The sequence below is a fragment of the Diceros bicornis genome, chromosome 1, assembly GCF_020826845.1.
Source record: "Diceros bicornis minor isolate mBicDic1 chromosome 1, mDicBic1.mat.cur, whole genome shotgun sequence".
NCBI classification, from domain to species: domain Eukaryota; kingdom Metazoa; phylum Chordata; class Mammalia; order Perissodactyla; family Rhinocerotidae; genus Diceros; species Diceros bicornis.
This window is the reverse complement of record NC_080740.1, coordinates 9026552-9041147: the sequence shown is the minus strand read 5'-3', so window position 1 is coordinate 9041147 and position 14596 is coordinate 9026552. Positions and strand designations below refer to the sequence as shown.

At 44.5% G+C, this 14596-nt stretch overlaps 1 protein-coding gene across 9 annotated transcripts; it reads left to right on the top strand.

Annotated features, from left to right (window-relative positions):
- The first annotated feature begins 693 nt into the window (after positions 1-693).
- On the top strand, positions 694-14041 carry ANKRD34B (ankyrin repeat domain 34B). 9 transcript variants are annotated; one of them, XM_058570607.1, is made up of 5 exons: positions 694-728; positions 1715-1855; positions 3677-3762; positions 6152-6254; positions 10790-14041. In XM_058570607.1, exon 5 carries the CDS (start codon positions 10813-10815, stop codon positions 12355-12357), a length of 1545 nt encoding a protein of 514 aa, XP_058426590.1. In that variant the 5' UTR covers positions 694-728; positions 1715-1855; positions 3677-3762; positions 6152-6254; positions 10790-10812; the 3' UTR covers positions 12358-14041. The 9 variants fall into 9 exon arrangements, with proteins under 9 accessions (XP_058426590.1, XP_058379112.1, XP_058426614.1 ...); XM_058523129.1 differs by lacking the exon at positions 694-728 and adding an exon at positions 4142-4210 and having other exon boundaries at positions 1425-1855; positions 3677-3735; positions 6175-6254; XM_058570631.1 differs by lacking the exon at positions 694-728 and having other exon boundaries at positions 1425-1855; positions 3680-3762.
- Positions 14042-14596: the final 555 nt, after the last annotated feature.

Genomic DNA, 14596 nt, shown 5'->3' with positions numbered 1-14596 from the left:
TATATTTGCTGAAATTTTGTTAAAGTGTTATATTAATGTTTTAATAATAGTGTAATAAAGTTATAAACTCATAAAAACAAAAACAAGAGCGTTTGCTCCCACCAACGCCCCAACCTGAAGTGAGACTCCGGCTTTACCTAAAGGGCGTAGAGGGACCGGAAGGGGCAAGAGGGACCCGTGGGGACCAGACACGTGGACCGGCCAGGTGGATATGAACTGGGAGGGATGCAGATAAGGACAGGAGGAACCAGGAGCCCTGATGTAGGGGTGGCCGTCTCCCTGCGGTGGGGAAGACCCTGCTGCCCTGCTCTGGGCCAAGTCGCCCCGGCCAAAGCGCGGTGGCCGGGTTGGGGTGTGTGTACTTGTAGGGACAGAAGGCAGGGCATCCGAGGCCAGACTTTGGCCCCCGGAGTCCCAACAGACTTTGGCCCCGCCGCCCCCACCTGCAGCGCAGCCCGAGCCGCGCGTCACTCGCCGCGAAAGCGCCGTGCCACCCGGGCGTCTGGCGAGGTGCGCGCCTCGCGGGCCCCGCTCGGAGCCCGCCGCCCGCCTCTCCGCTGAGCAGGCGCGGGGACAGGGCTGCACCTTGCGGGATCCGCGCCTGGAGCCGCCGAGGAGCCGCGGAAGACCACAGCCCAGAGCCGACAGCGCCCTGGGGCCGCCGGCGCGGCGGGTCCGAGCCGACCGGGAGGTGGGAGTCGCCGCCGCCGCCCCGACAGCGCGTCCCGGTTAGTGTGCGGCGCCGTCTCTGCAGGCGGCACTTACAGAAACTTCTGTTTGCAGTGTTGGCTGCCGGGCGGAGGGCACCGAGGGTGCAGCCCAGGGCGCCCCGGCCTCCGTGTGCCCCGCCGGGTGCGCTCAGGCCCCGGGAGCCCGCCCCTCCCGCGCACCCTGACACTGCAGTGCCCCGAGCGCGGAGGGACCCGGCGCCGACCAAGGGCCGCCGGCTGCAGGGGCCTGGCCGGAGGCACTGCCCCGCCATCCCGGGGCGCGCTCCGCCGGAGCCCACTCTCGCGCCTCCCGCAGTCCCCGCCCGCTCTCGGCTCGGGCTTTGCGGCGGCTCAGGCTTGGCTCCCGCCGGGAGGCGGGTTTCGCTTCTTTCTCGGCCTGGCCGCGCCGGGGAATTAGTGGGGGCAGCCCGCGGCCCCGGGATGTCGGGGAGGATCCGGGCAGCGGCCTCGCGGGCGCGGGTCGGCGCCTCTGCGGGAGCGGCGCGCGCTCGGCCGCAGGAGCGCGCGGGTCAGAGCGTCCGATTTGGGCGCGTCTCCGCAGGTGCCTCCCGCCGCCCGGCAGCGGGAGGTGCGGGCTGGGGGCTGCGGAGCCGTTTGCACCCACTGGCTCGACAAATGGGAGCCACATAGGGGCGGGCAGCCCGGTCCCGGCGCCTCTCGGGGGCGCACAGCCTTGGCACCAGGACCCCGGACCCCCTTTACCGGAGAGCCGGGGTCCAGAGGTGCGCCTGCCCCAGGATGGGGGCAATGGCTGCTCCCCTCGGGCGCGCCATTTCCCAGGGGAGGGCCGCGTCCTCCGGGCCGGCGGTGCGGGGACCGCTCCCCAACGGCTCTGGGCAGAACCCCTGCTCGTGGATGGCGATCGCCTCAGCCCGCCAGCTGCCTGCCTTGGCTCCGAGACCAGGCGACGAAACGCGCACCCCGCCCCCACCGGTGCCCCGGCGCTGTCGCCCCAGTCACCTTCCTTTGCCCTTCTCCGACAGCACCTCGGGCTCGCTCCCTCCCGCTCTGGGCAAAAGCCGAGGAAACGAACTCGGTTCCCGGAGCCAGCTGGGACTGTGGAGAGGCGGCCAGAATCCTCAACAGCTTGGAAATCCATCACCTTGGTTCCCTGAGACTTGAAGGTATAGGTTTGCGTGTGTGTATGTGTGTGTGCTAGGAGGGAGTCTGCTGAGAGAGATGGGGGTGTAGCTGCCCCAGGGCCCAGCCCCAGAGGCCTGGGGGACAGCCGAAGTAACTAGAACACACCAGCGGTTTTGGGGTATGTGTAGGAAACACAGCAAACCTTACCAGCTACTCCTCCCCATGGGCAGTTTCTAAATATTTCTTACACGCGGTGCCAGAGAAGAATACTTTTCCTGGCAAGTCATTACATTTCTGAGACAACCTCAGCTGCATCTTTTGTTCTGGCTCTGCCCCTTGCCTTGCATGGGGAGGAGACACATTTTGCTTGTGGCAGGCAGGCCACCTCATTCCAAGGGGGTCTGGCCCCGGCATCCTGGCCTTGGGCTGCCCACTGCAGCCCTGGATTTCTTCAGACCTGGCTGGGAAGGGCAGGACAGCAACCTCCAGCCTCTGGCCCATTCTCACCGGAGGCTGCACTCTTCTCTGGAGCTGTGGGCTCCCTTTACTCCTCTCTGGGCTGCAGGAGTCATCTGTGCCCTTGCTCCTACAGGCGAGTTCAGCATCAGACCCCTGGAGGTGATGAGGAGACAGCCTGGTGGCAGCCTGAGGCGGGGTTGATAGCAGGTGGGAAGTGAGAGTGGACTGAGGGGAGAGTTTGTGGCAGATCTTCTCCAGGTGCACAGAGGAAGCGCGCCGTCTTGCCTATCTGGGAGTGGAGCCTGCACTCTTATTTTGAGCAAGCTCCCTGCGTGATTCCTGTGAACACAGAAGGTGGAGAACCTGTCAGGCACCTTGGCCTCCGACTGTCAGACCCCACCAGCCCAGAGGATTCCCAGTTAGTGATGTGTGTTTAGCAACCGACATTTGTTGAATTCCTAAGTGGCAAGTGTTATTAGGATCTTTTTAAATCCTCACAATCATCTTCTGTAAAGTAGATATTATCCCTAAAATGAGGCTCAGAGGAACAGCTTCCTGAGGGTTGGTCGAGGAAGAGGCAGAGCCCTTTCTCTGATGCACAGCCTGCTGCCTCCTCTGAGCTCGCTCTGGTCCCCCTGTGGGCAGCACAAAGAGGGGGCAACCTGGAGCCAGGGTGAGGGGCTGCATTTCAAGCTTGAAACCCATTTGTTGATTTCCACCCCCTTGCCGCCCTCCCCCACCATGGCCAGACAACTAACTTTATGGGAGGGAACACGAATCCTGTTTGGAGGTGAAGTAAGAGGCTCAGAGGAAAATAATATTTCTCTCTGAATGAGAGGAAAACTGAGGGTGGCTTGGGGAGAAAAAGCCACAGGAACTGCTAAACCTATCATCTCCAGGACGGCTTTTAAAGCACAGCCGTGTGGCACTGCCATGTAACATACCACTCAAATCAGATGCTCAAAACAGAACCCTACTCTGGGAAGCTGGCCATCCAAGAAACAAGGAGACATAAGAGAAAGGGCACGGGAATATCTGATTAAGTCCTGGGGAGCAGGCAGTAAGAGGACTTTGGGAGAATTCCCACCCGTACCTGCCCCCACCTCCCCGTCTGCACAGAATGCGGGCTGGACCTGGGGATCCAATCCCAGCAGTCCTCAAAGAGCAGGCTGAGTCCTGCAGACACACGCACACGAACGCGTGCACACACACACACGGATGGCCGTGCATAGGATCCACTCCACATACTTCTGCAGACTCATAATCAGTGAAATATGAGTAAGTGAACAAACACTGTAGAAATGTCTTCACAAGGAATTGAAAAACCAGACTCCAAATGGGAGAGATGTGTGGAACAAATTATTGGTGTTTATGTAACTCTGAATAGCTTTGATTTCTTTCAGTAGGAACTGACAGCTGGCTGACAGAAAACTCATCCAGGGAGAGAAAAGACACAAGTGAAGTATGAAATTTTGAATAACATTTTCAGGTAGCTTTCTATTTCCATTTAGAGTGGGTGTCTGAAGGGGCAAATGTAGCTATGATTTGAATTGCTTCATTTATCGACAGATATTTTTAATAGGGCTCATCTAAGATCCAAGGCTTTTTCCTCCCTCTCCTGGCTTTCAGTCTTCTGGTAGCAGGACAGAGAACTGGGAATTCCACCATCCAGCCTGTAGACTCTTACTCTATGCTCTGCTTTCAGCTTGCTGCCTCCAAGTTTGGAACGTTTCTGATCAATCTGTTCAGAGAAGAAAACTTTTTTTTCTTGCCTAGGAGAGTGGCTGTCTACTTGTGGGCGGAGTGGGTAAAGGATCTGGGGGTCCGGTTGTTCTGTCCACAGACTTTGAATCATCCTCTCATTTCAGCCCTGCACCTCATCGCCACTTTCTGTGTCACTTGGGGCCTTCAGGTCCTAAACTTCGTGGGTCCTGTGGGTAAGCTGTCTCCCTTGGCATCGGGGCCTCCTCCCCAGATGCTTTGTGTTGCACCCTATGCTATGCTAATGCAGTTTCCCATACCACCATCCCCCTCTCTTTCCAAAGCTTGTTTGAAATTGCTTGTCTGATGATATCTCTGCTCTAGTTTTCTTTGTTCTTCAGAATGTATATCTTTATTATTATTTTTTAATAACTAAACTGTAATTTTAGTGGGGTCTTGGGAATAGAGGCACTAAGAGAGTATAGAAAATATGCCATGATGAGTTGCAAGTGATGTTAAAGACATTCTAATTTTAAAATAAAAAGCAATTTATCCAGCTATTTAATAATTAATGTCTTATAATAATACTGAAATTATTGTATTTGGAAATTATAAGGAAAATGCACTTAAAGGATATCTTTTATCCATTTTTCACTTATTAGATTCCATTTATGTTTACAAACATTATTTACAGATCCTAAGAAAACAACACTTTAAATATTCTATCTGTTATTTAAATAGCCTGTGGATTAGAGACATGATAAAAATAAAAGAAGGCTAAATTCTGAGATAAAATTTTTAAAAAGAAGAATGCAGTGAGTAGGAAGCACAACAGGGCAATCTTTCTAGACGTCGTCTGATTTCATCACGCCCCCTCAGGATGAATGTGATATGATTGTCGTTCCACAGATGAGGACCCCGACTCTGAGAGGCTGACAGATTTGACCAGGGCACACAGCTAGTAAGTAGGAGAGTTAGGATGGAAATCTGGGTCTGTCTGACCCCCGAACTTTCTCCAGTTGAACTGTGATCCTCTTGGAAGGTGTAACTGAACTTGGGAATCATGTCTAAGCTAGATTTTAACAAAGGGTCCGCCTGAATGTTAATACAGTATCAGCCCTGGGTGCTCAGTGAGGATGTTTCACAGGAGGAGACAGGAGCCAAGAACACTTCTGAACTGGGATAATTGGAGGCTAGAGAAGTGGTCTTCACCACAGGTAGGGCTTGCCTCTATGAAGAGTAAATTAGTCAAACTTCAATATCGAGCATTTTTGATGTGCAAATGGATGAGGCAAGAAAAAAGAACTAGCTGAAAGAGAGTGAAGGCATAAAGACGAGGGGATTATTCCAATAAAACATTGATTACAAAACGAGACACTCGGGAACCAAACGTGTACATGTGGAGAATAAAGTGTCTGACCACTTTTTTCTCTGAAAAATTTAATGTTTAAACAATTTCAAAATTGCTCTACTAAATGTGAACAATTTAAAAGTTTATAACAGACAAAGAGGAAACCTTTGTTGTTTTTGCTAGACAGTTGTTTTTTGCTAGACGGTCTTCCAGTACTTGGGAGGGGTCTGCCTTGCCCACCTGGCAGATAGATTCGCTAGTGGCCACTAGCTAGTGGTCCACTGCCCAGCATCTCTGAGGCCCTGGAGCCCACAGCACCCTCCCTTTCCACAGGACTGCAGTGGGGCCACTGCCCCCCTCAGGCATCCCAGCTGGCATTGCCAGCTCCCCTTCTTCTCCCAGAACGTCCTGATGCCAACCTCGATGAGATAAAGTTGTGACAGAAAGTGGTGAGACTTCATGTTGTGGAGAAAGACCTTTATGTGAGGATAGGTGAAAAGGTTTGAAAATCTTTCCAAAAGATTCTTATAAAACTTCTTTTTTTTTAAGCAAGATTGGCCCAAATACTAGACTATATGAGAGTATAGTATTGAAATCTGCTGTCTGGCAACTTGTTTTCAAGTCATCTGTTTCTCAAATGCTACTTTTGGTCAAAGGTGTTTTTACATGATTGATACTGTATCTCTTCTTGAATTACAGTGACTAAGTGGTTTCTAAGTAACATAACTAGGTGATGTTATATTCCAGCTCATTTCTCGGAGTCTCTTTGCTTTATTAAATCCATTTGTATATGAAAATGCTAACAAAAGGTTTCTTTTGTGACCAGCATCTTATGTGAGCTCTTTTCAGATGCTTTGCATCCAGAATGGACCTCTGAGTTGGGACCCAAGCTGTCGACAATCCTAAATTCCCAAGTTCCTGAGTTGCAGGTACGTGTGGCTCTGGAATAGCTTTTATGGAACGTTGCACAGGGAGACAAAAATCATGTCATTCGCTTTCATTGTATTTATGTCTGTATATATTGAGTAGTTGTCCTTTGCTTAACATCATGAATGATACTAAAGTGGAAACAAAAAGTATATTCTTTTGAATACTGCCTTTCAGGAGCTTACTAGTTGAAACTCCTTGAAAGTCTAGGCAGAAATACTATTGATAATACCACAAAAACTGAATTATGCTGCAAAAAGTAAGACCTAGTAGACTCTTTATAAACTTTTTTTATTGTGAAGCATATTTTACGTAAACACTGTGCTCTTTTCTATATACATGTTCTATTTGACAACAGATAATAGCAGTATCATAAGAAGCGTATGTGAAATATGTACCATTTAAAGAAGAGTAAAGTGAACATCCATGTACCTACGATCCGGGTTGAGAAACGGAGCATTACTTGAACCTGAAAAGCCTCTGTGTGTCCCTCCCAAATTGCATTGTTCTCCCTACCCCCACAAAGAAGAAACTTTCTCTTGACTTTTGTGTTAATCACTTTCTTTGCTTTTTTTTTCCCCCCCAGTTTCCCAGTAGTGTATATTCCTTAAGTAAATTAAGTGTTTATTTTTGGAAAACTGGGTAGCAAGCACAAAATTAGATGAATAAAAGAAAGGTCAGTATTGCCAATACACGATGAATGCTCTCAGGAGAAGATCAGTTGAACCATTTCTGGATCTTAGTTTGGCTCAGCATCCCTGAACGTTTACAAGAGCCCCTTCTGGGCAAAGTCATGAGTGAGTCCGGGGAAACACGGGGCTCACCATTACAGGGCTTCTGGGAGGGCTGTCGTGTAGACCAGGGACTGTGTATCCAAAGGGAATGGGCGTTCAGTCTTTCTCTTCCTACTCTCCCCACAGCTTATCCCCAGATCTCAGAGCAGGTCAAAGCAGAACAATTGAGCAGGGCTGAAATGAGTTCCACTGGCTGCCCCAGAAAGCAGGGCATGAAGAAGAGAGCAGAGATGAGGTCAGGACAAAGCAAGGAGATCAAAGAACAGAGGGCAAGCTCACCTGAGCGTTTGGTCCCCAGTTAACAGGGTGGTAAAATGGCAGAGTGATCTCAGAGATGATGTCTGTGTACCTCCATTATCCTGGCATCTCCTCTCGCCATCCTCCTGGGGATTTTCGACGCCTCTTCTCTATAAAGATCTCCAGCCTCTGGTATCTCATTTCTTCTTTCTTGTTCTACCATTTCATCTTAGTAGATTACATCTGCCGGTAGATTCTTGAGTGTGTAGCCCAACTCCTGACTGATACTTTGGCTAGATACAGAATTTTAAGTTGGGAATCATTTTTCCTTCAGATTTCTAAAAACATTCCTCCATTGTCTTTCACTGTTGCTGTTGATGTATCTGAATCCATTCTAATTTTCCATCCTTTGGTATCTGACTTATCCCTCCCACTCCCCACCTCTTGCCTCCAGGCTTGTGGAATCTTCTCTGTTCTCAGTGTTCTGGAAATTTACAGCCATGCACCAGGGTCAGGGTGTCTTCATCCATTGTGCTATGATCTAATTGGGCCCTTTCAATTTGGAAACGAATGTCCCTCAGGTCTAGAAAATTCTCTTGATCTCATTGATCATTTCCTCTCCTGCTCACCTCTCCCCTGCCCTCCTTCTCTTGCAGGAACTTCTGTTAGTTGGATATTGGATTTCCTGGTCTAGCTTTCTAATTTTCTTACTTTTTTCTCTTCTATTCTTTTTGCTTGACTGTGTTAGAGATTTTGTCAATGTTATCCACCCTTTCTATTGAGTTTTGTGGTTTGTATCAAGTTTGTATCTTTTGAGAGCTTTTCGTGGTCTCTGAATATTCTTTTTTCATAGAATCTTATTCTTGTTTCATGGTTAAAACATCTTATCCCTTTGAGGATAATAAGTTTTTGAAGTTTTCATTTTCCTAATATCTGTTTTCTCCAACTTGTTTTTTTTTTTTTCTATTTGTTTTGGTCTCTATCTTTAACATAAGAGGCTTTTTGGTTTGTTTTTGTTTTGACTGTCTGCTCATGTTTAAAGGGCTTGGGTTAAAAAGCTCATGTGAAGTCTGGAGCACATGGTCACCTTTAAGCCTCACTATAGGATGATCTGGGTGGCATGTTGGGGGATCCCTGTGGTCAGGCCTTGTCTTTTCTCTTAGGCAGGTCACATTCTTGAGAGAAGAGTAGAGCAGTTTTCTCCTGAGGGATAAGGGCGTGGCTGCCAGCCTTCTTGAAGTCGAGTTGGGGCAGAGGGCTGTGAGTCCCTTCATTCAGTGGTCAGTAGGCATACAATCACTTTTCCCCCATTTTCTTGTCCTCAAACATCCTCGGTGTCTCCCAGCCCGGATACTCTCTGTTTCACCATTTCTGGAGAATAAAGCTCCGGACATCTCCTCAGCTGGGAGGGGCAGTGTCCCATCTCCTGGTAGCTAGAGTGGAGGAAAGACCTGAGACAGTGCTTCTCAACTTTGATGTGCATACACATCACCTGGGGATCTAGTTAAACTGTAGGCTCTGGTTCAGTAGGTCTGGGCTGGAGCCTGAGATTCTGCAGATCTAACAAGCTTCAGGTAATGCTGTTGCTGCTGCTGGTACAAGGTGGGATCACACTTCCAGTAGCAAGAACCTAGGGATCCAACCGCTTCTCTCACAGCTTCTCACCTAGTCCTCATTTTAGCTGTCCTCTCCACCCGCCAGTTCTAGAGCTTCCTGCTGCTGCCTCTTTTGAGGATTCTGTGGTGTCCATGGACTTAGTTCTCAGCTTTACCACCAATGACTCGAGGCACAGCCTTTTCAGGCTGGCTGAGTCAGTTACCACTGGCCCATCTGCATTCTGGCTTCCAAAATGTTGCTGTCATCTTCTCTCCTTTTCCTGCTATCTTTGTGAGTTTATGTCTTTCTAAAAATTCTTTAGTTTTAGGGGATTTCAAGAAGGGGCAAAATTAGATGTGTGTATTCTGCCATATTCACTCTAACTATAACCATCTGCTAAAATATTTTCCTAAAGTTTGGTTATATCAGCGTAAATAGAGCCTGATTTATGATAAATGTCTGTGCTGTTTTAAGCCTCTAGGTTATTCAACAAGGAATGTTCTTTACTTCTCTCTTCCTCCTTTGTCTGCCTGCCAAACTCACACGATATTCAAGACCCAGCTCCAGTGGCTGGCCTCTGTGAAGCCCCCTTCAGTCCCCAAGTCATTAAAGCCTGTGTGTTCTCCTGACTTGAACTCGTAAGCAGCTGTTTCTCCAGCGTCTCTTCCAGACAGCCGTGGCCACTCCCCAGGGCCAGCGCCCCTACCTTTCTGACTCCGTGCCCGGCACATGTTAGGAGCTTACAGTTGAATTAATTTCTGCGTGCATGTCTATCTTTCCCCTTTTTCTTCACTTTCTTTCTGCTCTCTTCATCTCTTCTTCTGTCTGTTAAGAGGTCATTATATTTATTATTTAACCTATTATCCGGTAGAAATTTATGTACCATATTCTTAATTTTAAAAGTAAATGAGTAGAATAAATAATACTTCCAATTTCTAAAAACTAGCTAATTGAATGAAATAGATTTAAGTATTATATAAACTCCATTTGATTTTTCTCCCCAGCTCTAAGGACTGTTAAAAGACAGACATTTCCTCAGCTCTAGATAAAGACATAATGCTTTTCAACTAATGGAATTATCAATTGAAAGAGATTGAATCTGAATTATTTAGATAAATTAAGCAAATTTTCAGTTTTAGTGATAAAAATAAAATTTTTATAAAGTCTGCATGTCTTCATTCATGTTTCTAGCCTAGAAAACTCCTTTTTCAGAGCAAATGTACTGCTGTCAAAATTTAACCCATCAGTATGTCGCTGACCCCATAACATAATCTGTGTATGATTTGAATAATGGAATCAAGAAAAATGCATAGTCACATGCTCACCATTCCTATCTCAGTGTGAATTCCTGACGTTATTTTAACGTCTGGTAGCCCGAATAACTTTTCATCCTTTAAAATAAACATAGCCCCTCAAATTGAAAATCTGGATATTAGTTGTGTTATTTAACTGAAGAGCTTGTTTAAGTAATATAATACTATGAAATTTTTACATTAAGCTACCATAAACATGCTATATTTTAATTGATTCAGTTGCAGTTACACAGAATTTTGCCTTTTTTGCTTAAACTTACATTTTAGTCTTATTTTAAAAATATTTTTCACAAGTAGAAAATAAGTGGATTATTGTTTAATTAATGTCAGATTTAGGGAAGTACTAAGTTGGTGTTATGAATATTCAATGAAGATTTTGAAAGTAAATTTTCCTTTCTAATTCCCTAAACATTGTTACTATTCTAAACTTTCTTTTATTTTGCAATTCACTATTTTGCTCGGTATTTATTAGTAACATAATCTCGTTTATGTCTTCTTTCTCTATACATATTTGAGAAATTGTGGATAACAACATGAATATAAATTGGGACATTGATTCTGGCTAATCTATTGGTCTTCTTCTTCTTTTATACCCAGGTATTGATTTCTGACTTTTGAAGATGGATGAAGGTGTAGAAGTTTCACGTGATGGAAATTCCCTGATCAAAGCCGTCCATCAGAGCCGGCTTCGCCTCACAAGACTCTTGCTGGAGGGCGGCGCCTACATTAACGAGAGCAATGACCGCGGGGAGACGCCTTTAATGATTGCTTGTAAGAGCAAACACGTTGATCACCAGAGTGTCAGTAAAGCCAAAATGGTTAAATACCTGCTAGAAAACAATGCTGATCCCAACATACAGGACAAGTCTGGGAAAACCGCTCTGATGCATGCTTGCTTAGAAAAAGCCGGTCCAGAAGTCGTGTCTCTGCTTCTCAAGAGTGGGGCTGATCTCAGCTTGCAAGACCATTCTAGTTACTCAGCCCTCGTTTATGCTATAAATTCAGAAGATAGAGAGACCCTGAAAGTTCTGCTTAGTGCCTGCAAGGCAAAAGGGAAAGAGGTCATTATCATAACGACAGCGAAATCACCCTCTGGCAGGCACACAACCAGACAGTACTTAAACATGCCTCCTGGGGATACAGACGGGAGTCCTGCGCCAGCCACCTGTGCCACTCCTTCAGAAATAGACATAAAAACAGCCTCGTCGCCACTTCCATATTCTCCTGAAACCGAAATGACACTTTTTGGCTTTAAAGATCTGGAGCCCTCAGGAAGCAGTGATGATACACTGGACCCAGGCTCCCCTGTGAGGAAGCCTGCTGTGGCTCCTAATGGGCCCAAGCTACCCCAGGCCCCACCCTGGATCAAGAGTCCCCCCTCATTAATGCACCAGCACAGAGTGGCCTCTTTGCAAGAGGAGCTCCAGGATATTACTCCAGAGGAAGAATTATCCTACAAAACCAACGGGCTGGCACTTTCCAAGCGATTCATCACCAGGCACCAAAGCATTGATATAAAAGACACTGCACATTTGCTAAGAGCCTTTGATCAGGCGAGCTCAAGAAAGATGTCATATGATGAAATAAATTATCAATCATTTTTTTCAGAAGGAAATCAACAATGCATTGAAATCCCTGTTGACCAGGACCCAGACTCTAACCAGACAATATTTGCTTCCACCTTAAGAAATATAGTTCAGAAAAGAAACTCAGGGGCTAATCACTACAGCTCTGATTCCCAGCTCTCAGCTGGTCTAACCCCTGCAACCTTGGAAGATGGCAAAGCATTTATAGGAAAGAAAAAGATCCTCTCACCCTCTTCTTCCTTGTTGTCAGGGTCCAAAGAATTGTTGGAGAATATCCCCCCAGGGCCCCTGAGCAGGAGAAATCATGCAGTTTTAGAAAGGCGTGGTTCAGGAGCTTTCCCTTTAGATCATGGTATTACCCAGACCAGACCAGGATTTCTACCACCCTTAAATGTGAGTCCGCACCCTCCCATCTCAGATATCAATGTCAGCAATAAGATTTCCAGCCTTCTTTCTTGTGGTCAAAAAGTGCTTATGCCAACAGTTCCTATCTTCCCTAAAGAAGTCAAAAGTAAGAAAATGTTGTTAAGGAGACAATCATTGCAAACAGAACAAATTAAGCAATTAGTAAATTTTTAAGAGATGGCTAGAAGACACATTTTGATCAAATGTCTATATCAGAAATATAGAACTAGAGAAGAAATCTCAAATGTTCATCCTTTTAAATCTTGTAATCAGTTAATCCATAATGGTTAGGGAGATCAAAATGTACTGTGTATCATACTAAGTACTGTGAACACACAAATAATATATAGTTTCTGCTGAGGAAATTCTCTCAAACAAAATTAAAGCTATTTTTCTCAAAACTTCCAATATTTAACAACCTTCATGTCGTCCCAGTTTTTAATTTAAACAAAAATCAGCAAAGAACAAAGGTCACCTATGTTGGAGATAACTTAAAAAATTTCAGATTTGCCAAATATTTTATTAGGAAACATTGTGTTCAAGTCAATAAGTTTCTTTGAACATTTCAAATCAATAAATAAGAAAGATTCTAATTTTCCATGAGGTCAAAAGCATAAAAGAAAACATTGACAGTTATAAAATTTTCTATGATCAATAAGCCTAAGCCACAAAGAAAGAATGAACTAATTCTTAAAAAATGTTGACTGCAGATGGGTGAAAATCTAATTAAAATTTTAAAAGGTCAACCATTATAGTAGACTGGGCAGCTAATACTCATGTTGTCAGCTTCGTCAGTGTCAAAACGGCAGCTCCGAGTTTTACAAGCTAGTGACAACCGAGGCCAAGTGTCTGTGTGCTGTCTTTTGCTTTATTTTGTTTTTTAAACAAACGTTCCTATAACATTATCTTACGGAATTCTTCTTTCTCCATATCTTTTCATTCCTGTTATTATTTTTTGAAGCATATCCATAGGTTCCCAGTAACAAGATAATATAAAAGTTAAAAACGATCCTCTTTACTTATATCAAATTATTCTTGTCTTTCTGAGAAAGAAAAAAGTTTGGGATTTATCACAAATACAAACTAAATGCTTGCTTTGTTTTAAAAAAGAAAAACTGATTCTTAGATTATCTTAGGTTAGCTAAAATTAAGAAAGCCAGTAGAAACTTAATTACAAAATATACTAAATATTCACTCAATATTAAACAATATCTTTTTATTTCTGATATATAATTATTAGACATTTAAATAATAAGGATATGTAAGGATAAATTCCCTAGTGTTACATTCCAATCATCTAGTATTTTAGGACCTGTGAATAACTTCTAACAAAATAAATGAATACCATGCTACCATCATACAGTATTATAAAATGACTAAATTATCTATACGATTTCAAAATGTGGTGTTTATATAAAGAGTTCTTATTTCAATCTAGCTGTTTTACAACAAAGAATAGATCAAACTATACAAAACCTGAGTGTGTTAATTTGATGATTGTCATATAAAACTTTATTTCTTCGCCTTCCATCAGTGGAGGAGATCCTAACAATTGGCATGATGCTGTTCTGGGTAATTTGATATAAGCACGTTGTGATGTACATAGTAATTATTTAATTTTTTGTGGCTTTTGTTTGAAAAAAAATAATTGGAGGTTTTCCATTTGAAGAACATTAATATTAATTACATTAGAAATATTTTTTGATTCAGAATTTAGAATTGTGCCTGATGTTTATAGGTAGCTAAACCCTTTTTTGCAAGTTTTAGTACTGAGAAAAGTACTTTGCTTTAAGCTGTGAGGATACAATTTGGAAGAATATGTAACTGGATTAGTTCATAAAATGGTATCAATAAAGATTTAAAATGTCATTTTGATTATCACTCATTTTTATTTATCTCAAATACTGATGGTAAATATTTCAGCATAATTTCAAGAGAAATTGTGCCCCATTTGTTTACTTTGAGTAAATAGAAAACAAAGAAAGAATCACTTTTGTTGCTATTCTCATCCCAACATAAAAAAAATATTTACTAGGATTAAAGCTTTGTTGGCCATATTTGGAAAATTTTTAGCCTTCTAGCAATCCTAAGAACATTTTAGCAGCTGAGACTGAGCCTGACTGTAAAACCATCCAATGGGACTTTTCACTCCCTCAAGTGGAATATGTCACTGGGATCTCGATGGCAAGTCATAGGTGTTGCAACAGGAATCGGCCGTGTGCTTGTCTGTGTGAATATATATATATTTAAAGTTATATTTTAACAACGTAAAAGTATGGTTTAACTTGAACTTAAAGGTACGATGACCCTTCATTCATTAGTTTGACAGGTGCCATTTTTGGTTACTCGTGGCTAGGATTTCCAGAGTACAGCCAATACCGTTCATGGCAAGGGTAAATTTGTGGAGGACGCG